Here is a 21,285-nt window from a genome sequence, read left to right on the forward strand (position 1 = left end):
CCAAACCTTCACTCAAGCCTTAGAAGGCCAAAGATCTTTATTAGGATTTACTAGATTCTTGCATCCTCCCAGTAAAACAGCAGTATCACCTGTTGGTCCCAGCAGTCAATGGAGCATTCATAGTTTTTATTACCCTATCCTAAATCCCTTTTACAGAGAAAAAACTGAGCAGTGCGGCCAATGTCCAGTTCTGTCCTCTCTTTCATGTCTAAAAAGTTGCTTCCCTTGCTCTGAAAGATTCAAGCTCATAGAGGTCTAACTCCAAGTCAGGAATGGTGCTGCACAGGGCTTCCATTATCATGGGCAAGTTCACTGTGTTATGGGATGGATGCCAAAACAGACACAACTATTCCACTCTATCTCCCAACAGGTTTCCTTGTATTTGATGGAAGRATGGTTCAGAGATTTTTCCATCTGTAAGAAGCTTATCCGCTCATAATACTGCAGAGCACTAATTAATCTCCTTGGGTTAAACCTAGACTGCAGCTGGAACTGATGCTATGACACAATGAGTACAGCCTGAAAGAGAAAGTATAGGCTGAAAAGGAAAAATTTCACACAAACCAAGGACAGCCAAAACATAAAAGTGACAGATAACACAAGCCCAATTCACTTAAAATGGAGACCTTTCTCTTCCTYCCCTCCCCCCGATAATATAGTGGATGAGACAAACCTATATAGGAATGAAATAAGGGACTTTCTCGGTGAGGTTCACAAGTAGAAAAATAGTGCAGGAAAATTCTAAGAACTATGAAGCCATTAAGATTACTGTAGCCTGCAAGTGCCTTTCTTGAGTGACTACAAGTTTAAGCAAGGTAACTTTGGATCTTCAGCAGCCTGCTTACCATACAGGTAAACAAACTTTGCTAGTGGGATGTTATACAAAAAGATACCTTGTCTCTCCATTCTCACATACTAGTTCAGCCAGATTTCTGCTCCATTGCCTCAAAAGGCTTAAGCAATAGCCATTCCCAATTTCTCATACAAAAAATTATTTCTTCAGCTCCACAAAATTCCTCTGAATCTAAGAACTGCATAAACCTGCATAAAAGAAAAGTAAGCTATGGGGAAACCTCCAGGAAGAGATATAAARCTCAATATACCTGCAAATTCACCATGAGACTCAGATCAACAACACAGGCACATGAAGCTGTTGCAGCCTTCCTAACACAGCTTGTAGCACACTTTCAGGGAAATCTGCTCTTACCCTTATCATTGCCCTCCTTTAATAGATCTTTCCAACAGGAATGTTGCAGCAAGGGAATAGATGATGAAAACAAGTATAGTAACTTGGTGAGGTGGGTCTGGCTTCATCTAATACACAGAGGGACCAAATGTGATCAGTTGCCCTTTACCTGCAGATTCCCAGCCTTTGCAATGAGGAACGCATGAGTCAACAGTCTAAGCAAACTGCTGGTTACAGCACAAACCGTCTCTTCATGCTTGGGCCATGCTTACTCAAATTCATTGACTTAAATTTCAAAAGTTCGTATTAACCAATACTGGCTTTTCCTGAATTTAAAGGGGAAGTGCCCTAGCAGAGCACAGTGCAACTCAGTCAACAGAAACATCCCTTGGATCTACAAAACAAAATCAGCACWCTCTTAGCATTTTCCAAAAACATCTGAGTTAGCACAATCCTCCGCACTAAGTCTGTAAGACACAGTTCTTCCTTTGTACTAGGGAAAATACTTAAGCCTTCAAACTTAAACTACAAGGACATCTAGAGGTCTAAGCAAATACTAAATCCAGCTACTCTGGTGAGTGTTCATATCCAAAAATGATCTCAAAAATTCTAATACAGTGTAACTCATAGAGGGCAGGCTGCAGACAGCGTAGCACAGCCATCCAATGTTAGTCTGACCAAAATGAACCATTATCTTTGTAGCTAAGTGGCCTGTGACAGCGGGAATCCCTGGATGTTCCTAGGTTCCGGTACTCAAAGAAGAGCTTTGAATACCTTACACTGCGGCCACCAGCAACAGCAATATGAGGCATAAAATCATGGGCTGCCACAKTAAGAGCCTTTAAAATGAAAAATAGGGCCTATGAAATGTACTTTTAAGGCACCTCACGCCACATTCAATTCAGAGAACAGTCTGTTAAATAAAGTTTGTGACTCTACCGCACAAGGGGAGAGTAACAGTATATGTGAAAAACAGAGCTTAACCATTGATCTCATAGCCCAATTCCATGCCCTGAAGAAGTCTTTAAACTAACTTCACAACTGCTGTGATGGCAGCATGTCTCATGTACAGACCACACACACACACACACAAAAATATCAAGGATGAGCTTCCCTCAGAGACGAAACCCCCCAAACAACCTGTTTTCGTCATAGGCAACTACAAACCTCTGCACACTTGTGTATTACTCACAAGCTATTGTTTTAACTGAGAGATCAAGCAGGAGTCTTGTGCAGAACAGAGTCCCTACCGTCTTCCTCACAGGAGATGAGGAAAGGTTGCCCACAACGCACATCCAGTGCCTGGGCATACCACAGTCCTGGACAGAGCCTGAAATGATTACAACCATTGCAACTCCACCACAAACACAATCTTTCTGAAGCTGTGCCAATAAACCAACTAAGCCCAAGAACCCCTGCTCTAAAGCTTAATCCCTGAAGGACTGAGATTAGCAATTCACAGTTCAGTCTCAGTAAGAGGATCATGAATAACCCTTGCCTCATTGGAGAATAACCTACTTTAAATCTTTCTTAAACAGCCGTTTCAAGGTAGATAAATGGATATTTTTTTCCTCTTGAAGCACTAAAACATTTTACCTTCAGCTAGTTCTTCCTCTTTTAACAGTTAAGGTCAGAAACAAGAGAAAGAGCAATTTATTTAAAAAAGGTGCCAGGCAGGCTTAAAACAAAAGCATTCTCCTCAAACATTAGAGAGGGGGCCTGACAGTGCAGTGTTAGTGCTAACATYTGGGCTTGCAGCCAGCTTTGCAGAGGTATTTTCATCTATCATTTTTCTGTATGGTAGTGCAATTATTTAGGAGCTCTTCCCCTAAACTGGCTAAACAAGAAGTTACCTCTCTACTTTGAAGAAGTGACAGCTTTAGAAAAGAATAAAGCAAATCAATTTGAGTGTACATTTGGGGTAGAAAGCATGCTTGACTATTCCTGTGGGTGCTGTGGAGAGTCTATACTGCTGAAGCATGGCAGTGACATCCACACAGGCAGAGAAGGGGTTGGTAAGGAGACTGCTCGTGTCATGGCATGCATGGAACAAGTTGAAGAAAAACAATTCTTTGCATGATGAGGGGACCGAGGATGGTTTTGTGATTCTCAGCAGTGCTTCAGTGAAGAAACTGCTGTGGGATATAATATGATCTCAAAGACTGTAAGATGTTCTTTAAAACTGGGACAACAGGGATTTAACTTACATCACTTTCCTTAACATCACTGGAGGAGGAATTTGATGGTGTCACTAAGTATGACAACAGAGGGGTATGAATGGAAAAAAATCTTTTTTAAAGTGTTACTAGCAGAACTGTTCAAGATTGCTATTTTTYCTATTAGCGACTGAATGTTATGGGCTTTTTCCTAGTAGACACAGGGCAGCAATTGTTGTTTCCATCCTTTACAGCACTACTACGTCTTCAGTGGTGCAAGGTGTGATTTTTATTTCCCCACCAGGAGATGGAGTCAAAAGCAGAAAAGAGATTTTTGCTTGTTTGCTCTTTCGGCTGTCAATGAGAATGGATGRTTTCAAATAGCTTCACTTTGTTTATAAAATCTTCTCTGAAAAAGGACAAAATTCAAGTAAGTGGACTGACTTCAGAATTTCAGAGGAAACAGGCTGTGTCTTCAAGCAGATGAATAAACCAATGAGGCCACACTTATGAGTGGGTCATGCTGAGATATGCATGGTATCTCATGTTAAGTATACAGGACTCCRCTGCTTTAAGTTGCCTTTCAACACCAATTGCAAATCAGAGCAATAAGCTCCATTACATCATGGAGACATCTCATCCATGCTGCTCTGTACCTCCCACAAAGAGAACCACTTTAAAAGCTGTCAATCATCCCAATCACAGCAGCTGCTCCTCACACAAAACTGGCCATCAGCAGCTACCAATTTAAATAGAATGAGAAAATCACTGCCCATGCACTGCACTTAGAGACCTTGCTACTGACAGATTTTAATTTCAGCACAGCTAGAGCCAAAATGCTACAATCAGGTAGACTAGAGTAGATCTATAATATTCACAGCACGAATACTATAAGAAACTTATCCATCACTCACTGTGCAACAGRCATAGTTGCAGTGATATACAATGGGCACATAGAGGGTGACAAACAACCAGCATACATGTTTGCAAAAAGAGTCAAAATAAGCATTTTTCCACTACACCTTTCCCTCCCCTCTGTAAGCTTTACTAACCAGAGAGCAGTGCAACACCACTTCCGAGAAGCTCCAGAGATGACCTGCAAGACTGCGTGTGTTCACTGGTCATATCCAGACAGTTCAGAGCAACTCCAGTTAGTGTCAAAAACGTGCTAACATTTACTCAGAAATTATATAAGCCTCCAAACGAATTCAATGTTCCTAATGCCCAGTGTGTCTGACCCACTCAAATGAAAATACAAAACAAACACACAGAAGAATTTACTCGGCAGCATCTTATGACTACATGTATGTATGTATATTGCAAATAGCAAGGCATGACCTAGCTTAACAGACACAGAGTTATTAACTGCCTGYCAGGGATGTTCTAAGTACCCTTGACTAGCTACTTCCTTCTGCACTCTCCCTCAACCTTCAAAAAGCAAAGAAAAAAAGCAAGTTATTTTGAACAGAGCTCCTCTTCAATTGGAACAAAAGTTAATGGTTCAAGCCCTTAAGAGCATCTGCTTAAACTTCCATAGGACAAACAAACCACAAGCTAGTGAAAGCATACTGAGCTTGTTCTGGSAGAAGACCATGTGCTCTACTCAGGGGCGGAGGAGGTGGTAATGCCTCAAGGACAGAGATATTGCCATCTTCCTTCTTTTGACTAGGTCTGATGACATAAGACGTTCTTTATTCGTGGAGCTTTCTATGCTGAAAAGCATGACACCTGAGCCATGAGACTCTGGCCTTTTCTTCTGAGGTAACAGCAAGATCCTCCAGTTTGTCTATACTGCACAAAGCAACATAAAGAAGAGATCCTTGAGCTAGCTGAAAACAAGCTGGGAGCAGTAGAGATCTAACACTGGTGCTTTATAAGAGCTATTTAGTTGAGTTAAATGGTAAGGCTAATTTACACTATGTACAGTGTCAAACTGACAARTTGCAAAGATACAACAGTAACTCCCATTAGCAAAGATAAAACAAGCAGCTTCCACTAACCACATCTGTTGCACATCTGCACATGATGTTGCATTATGTAGATGCAAAAGTCAGTCTGGTGCATGTCAAGTACACTTGCAAGCTATAGGGGCTGGGATGAGCTTCAAAAAGTAATCAAGCAAACTTGTGAAAGAAGAATTCATCCAGAGTTATTAAATGCAATGCCATCAAACTGCTTTGGCCCACAAAGTCCTGGGATGGATCTTCCATCTAACACAGGATGGTTGCATTCTTGGATGCACCAGCTACAAGACCCTTGCTGGGATCTCCTCACAGAAGCAGGTCTGCCTCTCTTAGCTCTTCTGAAGTCCCAGTCTTCTCCTTATTCTTGGTCCTCAGCCCACAGTCTTTCACTGCTTCCATTCATTCCACACTTCCTTCACTCTTACTGGCATAATTTGAACCAGGAGATTTTTTTCTTTGTTGGTAGCCTTCTACATTCACAATAATCTTCTCACTTKGAGTTATAGCAGCAATTCCATGGAGAGCCTTTCTTGGTCCATGAGCACGGTGGTTAGAGTATGCTTCCTGACTGTGCATTACTTCAGATATTTACTGTTGTTATCTTTGCAACCAAATTGCTCATGCTCCCTGAAAGCTGAGCCCAGGCTCTAACATTCACTGCTGTCCCAACAAAATTCAGGCTAAAACAATAATTTTAGCAAGAGAGGGTTATATGCCAAGGGGAAAGGGCAATACCAGTCAGAGACTAGATTAACTATACAGYGACAGACACGAGAAACTAGCCTGCAGCAGAACTGGAAATGGACTATAAATCTCAACTACTTGAGTTAGGCCTCCTCCACATGGCACTGCTTAACTATTCCACTTGCACATAGTCCTGACAAGGATCTATAGCCCAAATCAAGAAGCCCCGACAACTTTCTGCAGTCTGCTATTGTACAGTGTACTGGGATGATATATTAAAGACCTCACAGTGACTTTGCACCTTCTGCTTTTGCTATGATTTTGCACACCGTCACAGTCATTATTCTCAACTTCCCCCAGAAATTATTACCTCCTCCCTCTTCTCAAAATTGCCTCACATTTTGAATCATACACAATTATTTTCTAAGAAACAATAGGATACTTTCAGATATACTTAGAGCAGCAAGCTCATTATTTCTCTATTACATTTCCTCCTAAAGATTTCAAGGCACAGCATGTGGAGTACTGCAGGGAGTGATCTGCATATCAAAGACGATGCAAAGGAAGTTTAATATTTTGGTTGGCATCACAATCAATACAGGCTATAAAATATATTAAATTAGCCTGACTGTACAGTTTCATAAACAAATAAGCACTAGCAATTTTACCTTTTGCAGCTCAAACTGCTGCCGCCTGCCTAAGGTAGAAGAACCCAGGTGGCAAGCTAGCTGCGTTTGTTTACWCAAAGCATTGTCATTGTTTCCAAAGACACCGCAAGAGTGCACGGGTGCTTGCAGTACCGTCTGCAAGAAGCCATTCATTCAAACAGCTAATGCACATTTCACTCACCACAAAGAGTTTAGAAACCCTGTAAACCAGAGCTCAAAAGGACATACATGTTTCTCTTCTACAGAACTTCCTTACTGAGAAATTTCTCCATCTTGCACCAGAACCAGAGATCGGATGTCACCCCTTTCATCACCAACTTCCCCTGTAACTTCATGTATAAGGACAGCTAGAACACAGTGAGGGAGAGGTTCAAGAATCAGGAAGACTTCCCTATATCCTGGCTGAATGACTTGTCCCTTGGGTTACTACACATGTAGAAGGCATTCCCACCTCTAGTTTCCAAAATTTCTGCCTGGGACTTGAGCACCCTTCAGCCAACAAAGCATCACTGAACTTTGTGTACTTATAACAAAATACTCATCACTGTGGACTATATTCCAATATAACCAGCAGCAAATGGACAAGGAGCTCTTCTTTTTTACACTGTTGTTTGAAGGGTACACCATATAGGAAGAAAAATCTAATCTGAGTAGAGCTGAGTTCTGCACATCCAAACTTAGTCCTTCCCTTAAACAGTTTTACATATTCACATAACAAAAATCAATAGCAGAACCAGATATCCATCTATGGGAGTCTCCTGCGTATGAAGACTCCTTTGGAGAATCACAGAAACCCTCTAACAAATCTTGTATCACTGCCATTGTTTAAGGGCCTGACCATGGGCAGTGCTTTTACTCTAATATATACCAAAACAAGCCTTATAATACAATCAAAGGGCAGAACTGCCTTTAAATTGCCTTCTCACTGCTCCATCATCAGTACGACAAGCTTTAGGGCTTTTGTCCTGTTCTTCAAGATTAGGTAATCCTTTGCATTTTATACTCTTCAGAGAAATTCACACTTTTGTTTAAGTGATGCTGGGAAACTTCAGTATTCTATACATCCAATACTATTTATAAAAATACTACCCATGTAATTTTATCTAATACCATATATTATGAGCTGCTGCTTTTCATGGCCTAGCAGCATTATTTCAATATGAGCAGGAAGACCAATCAGCCTCACACTGGTTCCTTGTGATTTTTATTGACATAACACTATTCATCCCAAAGCAGCCAAAGTAGTTTTTTCATCCACCTCTGAAAAAAAACATCATTTCTAAATCTGAAAGCCAATTTGTTCCACAAGCCCATCAGTCACTTCTGAGGGCTAGGGACATGGCCCTTACCAAACAAGGGTTCAAGAAAACAAAGTAGAGGTGAGAGACTATGAAGGAAGAAAACCCTGCAGATATCTAAATCATGTATTCCTAGTGAACAAACATAAATGAGGAGTGGTTTAATAGCAAGCTCTATTTTCAGAATCAGCACAAAGGTAGGAGCAGTATCTCCAGTTACTCTTCTCGCCTGGCTCTCTGACACACATACCCTGGAGTCCAGAGAAGACAGAATTCCCACTTTTCTTTTCACTCAGGGGGCAAAAAGTTGCTAACCAGTCCTGAAGAAGAAGCCACTGCTCCCCTCAACAGGTCTGAAAGCTCTAAAACTATTCCTCTTCTATCCTTTTTGACACTCTGTGTACATCCACACTAGCATTTTGGTTTGGAGCAGGAGCCTGCTTTTCACCCAAATCACCCCCCCCCCCAAAACACACTCTCGCAATGATTGGTGGCATACTTCAGAGCAGTCCAAATACACATGGACTGGGTGTCTTGAGGACGAGGTGTCGCTAGAAGTTGAATGCCAGGGATGCATCATGTGTTTTGCTGCCAGCGGAGCTTGGCCGCTGGACCAACCTGAGAAAACCCCTGCATTTTTGCAGCACAGGAATCAGGGCCCTGGCACCAGCAGCTTCAGTCTATGTTTTGGGCCATACCACCTGCTAATGGAGACACAGCCTAGCAGTTATTTGCAGTCTCCCCTTGTATCAAAGCCTAGCACAACCATCCTTTCCATTCTGTTTGTAACATGGGATCCTAACTCTCAAGATGGTAAGATTAAAATTTGCATCAGAAAGGTATTTTCTTCTTGCAACAGCCAGATCAAGTACTTTAGGTGAGGGGGAATAACAGAGCATTGGCTACTGCATTTCAGGAGAGAGTAACACTTCATATCTTCTCCTGCCTGTAACCTCCCATCTACTATGCTGCTCTCTTCTCTCAGCCTGCCTTCTCAGTCTCTCCCTTCCCCAACACCCTGCCAAGGTGGTAATTTTTACAGCAGCTGCTAACCCCAGCCAGGGCTGCAGTTTGCCTTTCATTAGCCTTGTACTGCAGCATCATGGTGGGGCAGTTGAGGATGTTGTTCTCCCTCCTCCAAAACTTTCATCCTGCACCTCATCTGTGGAAGGAAATTTGACATTTATTACCTTTGCTGCTTGCTATTTTCTGTAATCAAGGTTTGTTGTATGGAGTTGGCCAATATACTAGTAACACCATCCAATAGTGGGTACAGGTAACTCTCACATTTCTGAGAGTACACAAGAACTGTGAGAGTACAGGCTTCAGCAACATGTAGCATTTGAGCTTTCCAAGTGTCTTGGTATTACAAAGTCGGGTTTGAAAATACACATTTCCTGTGGAAAAAAAGCACATTGCAGCAAAACCCTAAGTGAACTCCTTGCCATGCTTCATAAGCCCTGAGGCATGTTAATGTTTATTGTTAGCAGAACAGACAACAAGATGCTTACAGCAGTACATGTAATTAGGAAAAAAACTCCAGTGTAAAATCTGAGCACTACCATAAGTGAGAATTAAATAAGCATGTGTGAATCCTTCCTAAACTCAGTCATCCTTATTTCTGTCAACAAGCCAAATCAGAAACCCTGTCTGCTGCTGTGTAATTTCAGCACATTCTGCAAACAGCCACCAAGATGGACAGGGCCACCAACTCTGTGAGGAAAAGCTGTGGGACCTGGGCTTGCTCAGCCTGGGGAAGAAATAGCTTTGGGGGGACCCAGCAGCAGCTTCCTGTATTTATGAGTTTATTGAGAAGAGAGTTAAACTCTTTGAGTTGGGCAGCAGAGGACAAGGGACAATGGACATAAATTGAAACAACACGTTTTATATAAGAAAAATTATTTTCACTATGAGGGTAGGCCAGGTTACCCAAGTTTTCAAGACTGGCAAATCCCTGAGCACAACAGTGTGAATTCAGTGTGACCTTGCTTTGGACAGAAGGCTGGACAGGAGAGCCCTGAGTGCTCTCCCAGCTGGGGTGTCCCTATGATGCTGACTAGTTTTATCCTTCCCAAAGCCAGGCAGAAACTAGCCACTGGATGTCACCCTCCTCCCACCCAACAACATTGCTTCAACTGGCAAATAAAGGATTAAATTCCACAGCTGGAAGGATTTCTTAATTACCAGCTTTTTATTTCAGGTAATGAATTGAGAGCAATATACTTCTTCAAAGCCAGCCTTGCTGAAAAATACACAGTAGTTTTAATTTAAAAGCTACTGAAACCCCACCTAAGGTTGAAAACTTAATGCTAGCTTTCTTCAGATAGACAGTACAAAATTGGAAATGAGTGCAGTTTGAGGCTTCACCAAAAGTCACACATACATACATTCTTTTGAAAATAAAATTCAAATACAAAACAAGCTGTACATCTATATATATTTCCCCCGAAACAAACAGACACTCATTAGAAGGTCTTGCCATATAAACAGCATACACCATATGTAAGATAGAGTTATTATATACAAATTACTAAAAGAGTATTAGTGAAGTTGCTGTGATTTCTGTAAAGAACCTGCAAGGACAATTATCACTGCAGGGGGAAAAGAAAGAAATCAAAAAAATCAAAAGCATCCTCCACTGCCTGCTAGCAGAATATTGATTCTTCTTTCCTTATCCTGAAAGTCAGTTCCTGTTTATTTCAGCCAGGTGCTCTGCAGCATGAACATTTAGAAATTTGAATAGCAAGCTGTGCTGTTCTGAAACAAGCTTCACCAAAGAACGTGAAATGCAGAAAGCAAATCTGTGTTCAGTGTCAAAACTATTGATTTTTAGCTGTCAACTTCACATTAATAGTGCTGCCAACTACAAGTGCTCAAGTTTTCTACAGACATCTTGAACTCCCCTGCCACTTCTCCCTTCTCCACCTCCCCCAGATCTCATCATACTGGTCTTGGATTTGTTCACCTTTGGTGCTAGTACTGTTAAGATTAAGGTTTTCACACTTCCCTACATTTCTGATGAATAGAAATTTTTAAGGCTCTGCCTTAAAAAATATGAGAGAGATTCTCAAGCCACAATCTGGCCTCAGTTATGGGCATTTTAAATTAACCAAACATTATGAAATTTGTCAGAAAATAATGAAAATTGGCAAACTGAAAATACAGCTAAGTACTCAGCTGAATCAACAGAATGAATAACAACGGAGGCATTCTATGGATCTTCTTTAATGTTAGCAAACAGACTGCAACATCTCTACTCATTTGAGTACAGACGCTATCACTGTCTCCTGCAAAGTACCCAATGCTTTTGCACTGCAGCACTTACACAGTGAAGAGATTGCTCTCAGAGAGACAATAGTCATAAAGAAAGATTAGCAATGGCTGCATTAGTTGTATCACATCCCTTGTTTTAGCTGAAAATATACTAGTGAACAAGGTCACAATTCTCCTTCAGGGACCTTAAAAATGATTCTATCAATAAATTACACAATGGAGCTACAAATACATCGAGTCTGTCATAGAGGAGTTCAGATCATGGCACAGTGTTTCTGTGACAACAATATTACCCAACATTGATTTATACAACAAGTACCTATGGCACTTTGGAAAGGTGCTAAAAAGCTCCACTAGAATGGAAGCCATCCAACAGTTGCTAACACACTAGACACTGAATCCAGCTACAGCAGACAAGTAGTTTTGCCCAAGCAATGCTTCTTCACATCCAGATGTTTTATGAACACTAGAAAGTGAACCCTTATCATATTTTTCCCAGAATTAGTTTTTCAAGGAGCAAAAACAGGCTTTGATGCCCTTTGAAAGTCTATTAAGTTATTTCTGCTTTGAAGAGACCACCACAGAACAGTCTCTGAAGACAGCTAGGGAAAGAGAAATAAGTATTCTGCCAGGATAGCCTGATACTCCACAGATACTCCAAATGTTGCCCTTTGTGTAAAGGCAACAAAAGGACAACATACATCTATCTACATCTTTCTGTACACCTTGCACAGGAAATATTTTCTTCCTAGTTGTGTGGCTCTCCTGCAGCATCCGTAACTCCTGTAAGCTGGTTAAAAAGCAAACAGAAGCTGAAACTAGTCAATTTTGCAAGCTATTCTTTAAAAGGGGTTAAGGACAAAGCACGGTATTAAGAACCATAAACACTGATCTCAGTTTGTTCCCCTGAAAGCCCAGTTCTTGCCTGGAGCTCCTGCACTGTAAGTTAAGAGATTTTTTTTTGTGCAGAAATATATGTAAAGCTTTCTACATCTATCTCTTACACATCCATGTAAAACTGACTATGTTAGTAACTGCAAGCCACTATCCAAGAAATATTTGAGCAAAAAATAGTTTTGTCTAATAGCAAATGCTAAACCTCGCTTCCCCATTTTTATTTGTGGTATCTACAGTGCAATTTAACATATGCTGCACACTGCTTGCCAAAACCAATGGCAACACATACTCCTCATGTACTCAGGCTTGTAACACATCCCAAACATATGATGCATTGCCATTACAAGGACTAGACCTGTGTAGAATGAATGTACGCACTTACAAACATCTTATCTTGGAACACTGTGCAGAGTATGAATGATCCAATTACAAAACTGAATTATTTACAGCTTTGTTAGTTAGAAAGTAACTGTTTACTTCACTGTTCCCAAGTAGTGCTGCTAGACACTGCCTGCAAATGGAAGCACTGCTAGCCCTAACACGTTTCATCATTCCAACACCCCAGAATCATGAAATTTTACCTAAAGAACTGTCACGGTTTGAGGCCGAATTGACAGCGCAGAGCCTAAAGGGGCGCAGACACCAAACTGCTTTTAGTCACAGGTATGCTTAACGCCAAGCAGCATCATGGCTTCCCCAACCCCTCAGCRGGACACAACACATCCCACCCTTCCCACCTTCTACCCGCCCCCAGATCCCCTCAGCTATAGGGGTGGGGAGAGATTGCCCAATTCTCATTGGCTCGAATTCCCACGGCGCCTGACGATTGGCTGCCGCCACCGGGGGGGGGGGCAGCACTCACAGCCTGCCCTTCTAGAAGGTTCTCTGGCAGCCATTGTGAGGGGAGAGTTGGAGAGGGTGGCRGGGTGGTGTGCAGGGCTGGGCTGTGTGGAACACTACTGAAAGATCGCATGTGGCAGCTCACTTACTGTTTAATTTTTGAGATTGATCATTTCTGAGCTGTTCCATATTTTTGTCCTCAGTTCTATTGTTTCAGTTTAATTTCCCCCTTTTTCCTTTGGCCCAGTGCTGGCAGTAAAAGCAGGAGAAGCATCAGTGGCACAGCAGCGTACTTCCCTCAAACTTCAAAATAAAAGTAGTATCAGTGCCATGAAACTGGCCTAACATGGAGCTGAAGACCCATAGCTTTTTCTACCAGCATTCTGGCACTAGARTAAAGGACCAGGTGGCCCTTTGTTGAGGGTGTCGGGGGGCATCTGCGGCACCCTACGGCCAGAGGTAATGAAAAGGAGGTACCTGGGTCTGGCCCCCAAGCTTCCCCTTTCCGTCTGTGACTGGGAGCCGCTGTTCCAGCTTGAAGGTGCACAGCATGTAGGGGCATGCACAGGTTAGGCAGAGTTTCAGGGAGCACGCTACAGCCCCCATAGAGCTCAAAGGTACGGGAGATTTCACCATTATGGGATAGTTCCTTCACAAAAGAAAGGGTTTAATCTTAGCAAGGTACAGAGAGCTCACAATAGCAAGGTGTTCTTATTTTAGTTTTTATTTAACAGAAGGTGTAAGGTTATGGCAAGAAAATAAATGCAGCTCAAAGCTGCACATCTCCCTATAGAGCATTTCTATACCACTTAGTAAGACTTACAGTACTTCAAGAGCTATTAAATTTATTGACAAGTTAGAAGGTATATGCAGGTTAAAAAAAAAAAAAAACAAACTTCTAAATAAATCCCATGTAGTTTACATTTTTCAGCTATCTCCACACCCCCTTAAAAAAAAAAATCCTCTAAATCAGCTTTCTCATTTGAAAGAACTAGTACATACTTTACAAACATCTATTAAAAAAAATTCTTTGTGCTCAGTGAGAGTGTCCAGGTTGATTTCTATCCTCTTTTCTTGGTAGCAGCCTAGAGATTATCTAACCACTTTTAGCACTATTCACAGAAGAAATCAATGTCCTGCAAAACAGAATTAAAATGAAAAACATTTTCAGATTATTGAAAGATTAACGTTCCCTTATCTCCCACTCCAAAGGTACATAAGTAGATGCAAATACTCAGTATTTTAATATATATGCTATATAGGTAAAAACACTACCTCAGAATTCCAGAAAAGAAAGAAAAAATGTTTTTTCTTCCATTGGACTCCTTCAGCATAGTTGGTGTGATTTCTTACCATATTTTTTTATATTAAATTAGGCAATACCAGGTTTCTCTCTCTCTCCAAAATAATTTCTTCATCTCTCCTTTTGTTTTGTATTCCTACAGCCATATCTAGATTTATTAGGATCATGTTAACCCTTATTCTTACTGTTAAACAGTTGCTTATTCAAACATGAAAAGGACATCTTAGACTGAGGTTACATGATAGATTTCTTACAGAGAAGTGTGACTTGCATTTTGCTTGAAATCTTCCAGCAAAGGTCACTATGCACTTTCACAGCATGTTGCTTTCATCTAACTTGCTGCTGTTATTTTACAATCTTCGGTAGACCTCACCTTGATTTTACTGCAGGAAGTTACCACCCTGCAGTGCTCAAACTGTACAGCATTCACATTAGACTGACTTAGTGTAGCTGTCCACTGGAAGCAGAAGACAGGAAGCTCTTTCAGAGCAGRTGCTTCCTTGTAACAAGGGTACTTGCATCTTAGCCATGAAATGGCTGATTTTAAGTGACTGAGGAAAGGCAATCCAACACCACTTTGGTTTTATGTTCTTGTAGTGCACACAGTCTGTTCTGTTGAGCAAGTTCAGTGCATGATTCAACAGTTCAGAAGTTGCAACACTGGGGAAAAAAAAAATCTAAGGTTTATCACTCCCAACAGCAGCTAACAGGCTGTTATCTATTTCTATTACCTAGAGTTGCACAAAGGATGCTGAGAGAAGTTCGCAGGCACAAAGATCTATTAGCAGGTCTGTAGCTGATGGTATACATTGACTTCACCCAGGAAAGTTGCTTGAGGGGGGGCAGGGGGGAGGAAAAGACAACAGACAGAGGCCCTGGGGCTAGTGTTCCCTGCACCCGGGCTCTCCTCCAGCGCAGCAGGTCTTCCCTCTTCCCATTCTACTCCCCCCGCCCCCCCCCAACACCCATCAGGACACACTGAAAGTCGCTAGTGGATCTTCTGCTTGTGCTACTGTCAGCACCAACAGAAGCACGCTGGCATGAGGGGCAGCTGCTGCACACTAACTTGTCGTTAAGCTTTGGGCAGATGTATTATCAGGTTCTCTAATGTAAACTAAACACTACAGGCAAAGGGTAGGGAAAGGGATGGTTTTCATACTGGTGGCAACCACTTCCCAAGAGAAACCACCATAACAACAGTATTGAGGTTTGCAGGTGGCAAGACCAGAAAACCAAGGGAAAAAAATGTGCCAAAAGAGTTTGTGTCAAAGGTTACAGAGCTGTGAGTGAAAGACAGGCTACAAACGTGCGTGTGAAAGGCTGTTAGCATTAACAGCGTAGGGTATCTATGGCACTACAACACTAGCTCTTGTATAAAATTGTATTTTTATTACAAAATATTTCTGGAGCAAGCAGTACACCCATACAGGCATTGGTCAAGATGTGTTGTGGATGGTTTTAAATCTGCACTAAGAAAGAGTTGGATCTTTAATATTTGCAGCACACAGCTGGCTACCAGCACCAGTTGGAAAGCAGGAAAAACAAAAATAAGAACTGATCTGTATCACTATTATTTTTTGTTGCTATGTTCTTACATAGCATGAATGCAGAAGAAGAGTGAAAGAACTGTGCAACTTTTCATGTCATTTGTTTTGCAAGAGGTTTTGATGCAGAATTTTTACTTCTCAATTAGGATTCTGTATTGCAGCATGGCAATAGACCATTCTGGACCTCAGTCAGATTGCAGGCTAAGACATTTACTTCCAGCTCAGCTTGCCATTCAGCAGACTGGCTGTCATATTACTGAAGAAAAAAGCTTAGAAATTTATTTAGTCATTCTTTCATGTACTGTGACTAATGAGTGGCTGCAATGCTTCTGGGCCAAATTCAGAGTAACCTAATATAGTGACAAGAGAAGCAAGCACTTACCTTAGATTCGCATTTGCTCCTTTAATTTCCTCAAATAAAACTTGTCTGAAACAAGATAATTCAAAGCCTAGCAACTATTAAGTGAAATGAAGAATTCTGTTTCATCTCATTTCCTCTGTGCTAATGAAACCTACCTAATAATCTTGACCTAGGATTAAAGGCTCAATATACGATTTCAGGATTGATGTAGTAATCCTTGAGTGTTCCTATACACTTCAAAACAGAATATAGCTAAATATGCAATAAAAGCACTTATTGGAAACCTACTATTCAAAAATTTGTTTCCAGGATAGAAGAAAGATACCAGCAAGCATTAGTTTTAAGCCAGACCATACTACCCCTTTAGAAAACGCCCTCCTCTTTCTTCCACTCTATGAAATGTGTTTCAAGTCTTCAGTAAAATTAAAAATTCCATGTGCTATGTGGTGTATGAGACACTACTGTATATAATCAGGAAGAATTCTCTTACAAATACAGCCTGCTTACCTACAAAACACTAGCTTGTTTCTAGAAGTCTTTCACTCCTCCTTTCCAAGAGATATACCAGTAGCTTGTTACAAGAAAGCATGTTTTTCTCATATATTCAATAGGTACACACAAATTTTAATTTTCTAAGTCCCCTCCAATGTTTTCTTGTTTTAAAGTAGAAATGTTGATAAAATACAGAATGCTATGTTTACTTTCAAACTCAATATTGCAAAAAATGAGTTCATAGTTGCTAAGGAACTGCTTCTTGAAGGGAGAGAATATACTCAGGGGAGTCAAAAATGAAGTTCTTCAGGACAAAGTCCTGTACGTATAGAATTAATGGAAAATGTGCTTGCACAGATTAAAATACACAGCACAATATTGAAACTCTTAAAAAAAGAAAGCTGCTTGCTATGCATTGCAGATGGTTTGTTTGGTAAGACTTTTGTGGCCCTGAAGCAATACTATTTAAATCAATAGGAACTCTAATAGGATCAAGCCCTTAATGCAACATTTGGAATGTCTGCAATATCAGAGCTTATGTTACAATTTTACTCAGGCTATTTGCATGTATAAAGACCCAAAGACTGGATCCCGTGGCATCTATGATACACTGCAATCAACTGCCACAATTATGATATGTTTTTACTGCAAATTACTATTACACAGCCAAGTATAATTATGTAGCCAGCTGGGTTTTCACAGATTCCTTACCGTGGTAGGAACAGTCTTATTTGCTTCTTGATAGACATGTTGTTCTGAGACTAAACTGCTAGGGAAATAACCAACTGTCCCCATATGGTCTTCATACTGTTCTCCATAAACCTTCAAGCAAGGAGATGTATAATTAGATACCTTAGAACAGTTCACATCGAGTTTAAGCTAGTTTGTAAATTAGTCAAACACAGTTACTAGTAATGTTTCTTAGTTTGGTTTTAGACCTTCTATCTAATTAGCTAGCACTTAAACCACTAACACAAGTTCCAATATAGGCATAAATTTGGGGGAATAAATTATTACCACCTATAATCAATCTGGAAAAGTTTACAAATACAGCTACATTCATCTTTGATTCCTTCCCTTGAATTCAAGGGTTCATGACAAGATTTCTTCTCCATAGAGAACAAGCAGTTGCAGGAAAGGGAAAATGCAAATAAAAACACCCTGTTGAGTCCTGCTTTTACAGTTCAGTTCATAATTAGTTTATAGTTACCTGAAGATACTTTCATACTAAAAAAGCATGTAAAACCCTGAAGACTCCACAAAGAATTTCTGAAGTTTAAGCATTCACTTTGAAAAATTAAGCTACACAAGTTCACAATAACACAATGTTAGCATCCATTTATTGACAAAATGTGTTCATCTACTTCTAGTTTGCTCATATACAGAAGAATATCATCTTACACTTCCAGCCCAGAATTCTCCAGATTCTTTTTCTTTCACAAGTTTTGAGTAAACATAAATCAATTGCCCTTTTTTAATATTAATGAATCTGCAGTCTGGAGCATTGTAATCCTCTTCTGCTCTGGCGAGGGAAATGGTGTCTAGAAAAAAAAGAGAGATATATACATATATAGAGAGAAATATAAGTAAGTGTCTTTGTGAATGTGCACGCATATGTACACGCATGTAGAACTTCTAGAAATAAAACGGGGCAATGCTGAAATTGGCAAGTCTATGAAAATACCTGTGTGTTTCTCCATCTCCAATAAGCAAAGTAACAGCTGGAGAATGTGTCATTTCATAATTGTGGGAGTTGCAATCCTTCTCACTACACTTACTTTCACTGAAATGAAAAAGGTCCCTTAAAAAAAAAATCTTTTTGTAGTGCAATTTTATGTGAAACTAAGATTCCATGTAAGCTCTCCCACTCTGCTTTCTAAGCCTACAAATCAATTCAAATATAAAAGCTAAATATGCATAGTTTTTCTGATGCTACAGTGTACAAACTCCACAGCTGTTTTTCAGAATATATTTCGCTCAATATTAAAGCAAAATTACTTACAGACACAGTCATCATCGGCACACAGCTTCTTGCTGGCAAGTTTGTCCATAAAAATTCCTGTTACAAGAGGGTACATTAATCCAAAGCACAAAAGTAAAATAACTAAACAAAAACGTTGGGTCATTTTTTTCCTATGTTCTTTGCTACAACACCTCTCAACTGCACACCAGGTCCAGCGATGCTTATCTTTTATGGAAGAGCCAAACATCTGGACAAATATCGCTGGCCAATGGGAAGAGCTCAGGGCTACATTCCACGGCTTTCAGGGGCCGCAGGCAGAAGAGAAACCTCTGCTTCCGTTTGCAAAACAGAATCCCTCCCCAAAGCTATTCTGCATTAACATTTCAATAAACCACTGTGCTATTTAAACATTTTAAGCTTTCCTGTAGTCTTCCATACTCTTAACCTTACCTCAAGGAAATGTTTTAGAGTGGAAAATTAAGTCGTACCCACGTAAGCAGCAAAGGAAATTACATCCCTTCAAATCCTTAAGTCCTTTATTCTCATAAATACTTAGAGACAATCATAATCTGCCTCGAACTGTAAACCCTCAGTGGCAGAGTTCCCTGTTCCCTAAACACTGATGCAATATAAACAAACCAATTAGGAACTGAAACCCAAGAAAAGATTTTGCAAATCAGCAATTTAAATTTGAGATACAAAGTTCAAACACCGCATATTCGTATAGCCAAGTTTTTAATTCCACAGGGAGATCCCAGTCAGAGAGCAAACAATACGTAGGTTATGCCAAGAGGGTTCATAGCTGAACTGACTTGAGAATTAGCACATTTGAGGCACTGAATAACATTCACTGCTACAGGCTGACTTGTAAGTGCCTCTTTGCTCCGGACATGTTAGAATTCAGCTTACTTCCCAAAATAATGTTCTACCATATGTAGTACCTAACCTCCTTTGCAGGCAATTACACACCAATCCTTTTAAGTCAACCAAGGAACAATATTTGCAATGAGGTCTCACACACACAGTAGCAGGGAGCAAGTTCAGTGTAATTAATATGTACAAAATTACAAATGCAAAAGTTGAAAAACAGAACGACATGGTCTCTTTTGCTGCCTTATATACACCAAGAAAAGAACCTTTGCTCATATTCTAAAATAAATCACTAAGGAAAGATGTATATATGGAGATACAACCATAATCAAGATGATTGTGGGAAGGGCATCATCTTGCAATGTGCTCTGTAAGATGATGATGAAAAACCTCTACAGCTCTGTCCTCTGCAAAAACGCTGGTTTACATAGCTAGTTTTATGCATATGGATGTGCTGAAATACAGCACTTGCTCAGAAATTCACACTGAAAAGGAGTAAGAAGTATACCAAGCTAGCTGAAAGTGCCATCACATTTTCCTGAAGGTGCAGCACTTTGTTGCGAAGAACAGTTTTAAGTCAGATCTCAATCAGCTCAGAACACAAAACGAGGGGGGAAAAAGCTGCTCTGCAGCTATAGCCAAGCCACACAATACAGGAAAGACCTGCACAAAGCAAGGCTAATAGGCTATAACCTTCAGTGCCATCCTGCAAACTCACGCATCGTCCAGACTTCAATCCAGACCCTACCTATCCTAATACTTGCTTGAGCTTTTTATGAAGGAAGTCATGCTAACTCCATCCCGTTACCTCTTTACCTAAAAGGGTAGCTAGATGCCTCACAGGCAGAATCGTTCAAATCAAGGAACAATGCAACAAATGACAAGCATCAACACACTACCTCCTCCCCCCAAACATGGATCTTCAAGGGCCCGATTGTAACTCTCCTAAACAACACTGTGCAGCTCCCACTCTTAAGTTTCACCCCCAAAAAAGTTACCTTTTATGTTAAGAGAATAAAGGAACTTGCTTAAACTATCTTTCAAGATCTTCCATTGTCTGAACCAAACACTTGAGCATTGCAGTGATCTTTGCGGTAAGTACCTGGAACTCACAATCCCCAATACTATCATATCTGATCATTTCACTGTTCAGTGTACTTCTTGTCACATAAGATCTATGAAGGTGTTTAAAAAAAATGGAAAAGAAAAACAAAACAAGAACACAGAAGCATTAGGATGGGGGCTTTGAAAAACCTGCCTGAAAACAAACCAGCAGGTTTACCTGCAACATCTTCATAGACAGCCAGAAAACTCTTCCTAAACCATTTAAAGTCACTGGTAATAACAGAGGGTCAAGAAGAATGATCAGTAGAGAAACTTGTATTTGTCTTCTGTGCACCTACTTCTTCTATGACTCATGACTATAAAGACAAATGGAAGAGTTGAACAATAAGGCTATGAAGTTCTCTATCAATCTCTACTCATTCCTCGGGGGTGTGGGCGGGGAAGGTTATTAATAGTTATCTGGGTTTTCTTTCAAAAATGTCCCACTGAAAAGCAGCTGTCCTCTTGATAATCAGATTGACAATTAAGTCCCAGTGTTGCATTTAATCTTAATATGCTAGCATTCAGCATTYCTACTTATATTTTGCTCTAAAGAGAAAGCTGTTTTTTCCCCACAATTCACTTCTGAGAAATGAAAAAGGTCACCTTAAAAGTAGTTAAACCAATACACTAAATAAGCCCCATGAGCCCAGCAGGCCAATAATAAGACAGAAAAATA

The 21,285-nt window shown here is 40.4% G+C and overlaps 1 protein-coding gene across 1 annotated transcript; it reads right to left on the reverse strand.

Annotated features, from left to right (window-relative positions):
• Window positions 1-13,912: 13,912 nt before the first annotated feature.
• Window positions 13,913-18,879, reverse strand: OTOR (otoraplin). The gene is made up of 4 exons (XM_085305608.1): window positions 18,672-18,879; window positions 18,071-18,210; window positions 17,381-17,491; window positions 13,913-14,102 (listed from the first exon to the last, which is right to left on the reverse strand). Exons 1-4 carry the CDS (start codon window positions 18,877-18,879, stop codon window positions 14,079-14,081), a joined length of 483 nt encoding a protein of 160 aa, XP_085161734.1. The 3' UTR covers window positions 13,913-14,078.
• Window positions 18,880-21,285: the final 2,406 nt, after the last annotated feature.

Source organism: Rhea americana, unplaced genomic scaffold (genome assembly GCF_003343005.1).
Source record: "Rhea americana isolate MKP2758 unplaced genomic scaffold, rheAme1 scaffold_223, whole genome shotgun sequence".
NCBI classification, from domain to species: Eukaryota; Metazoa; Chordata; class Aves; order Rheiformes; family Rheidae; genus Rhea; species Rhea americana.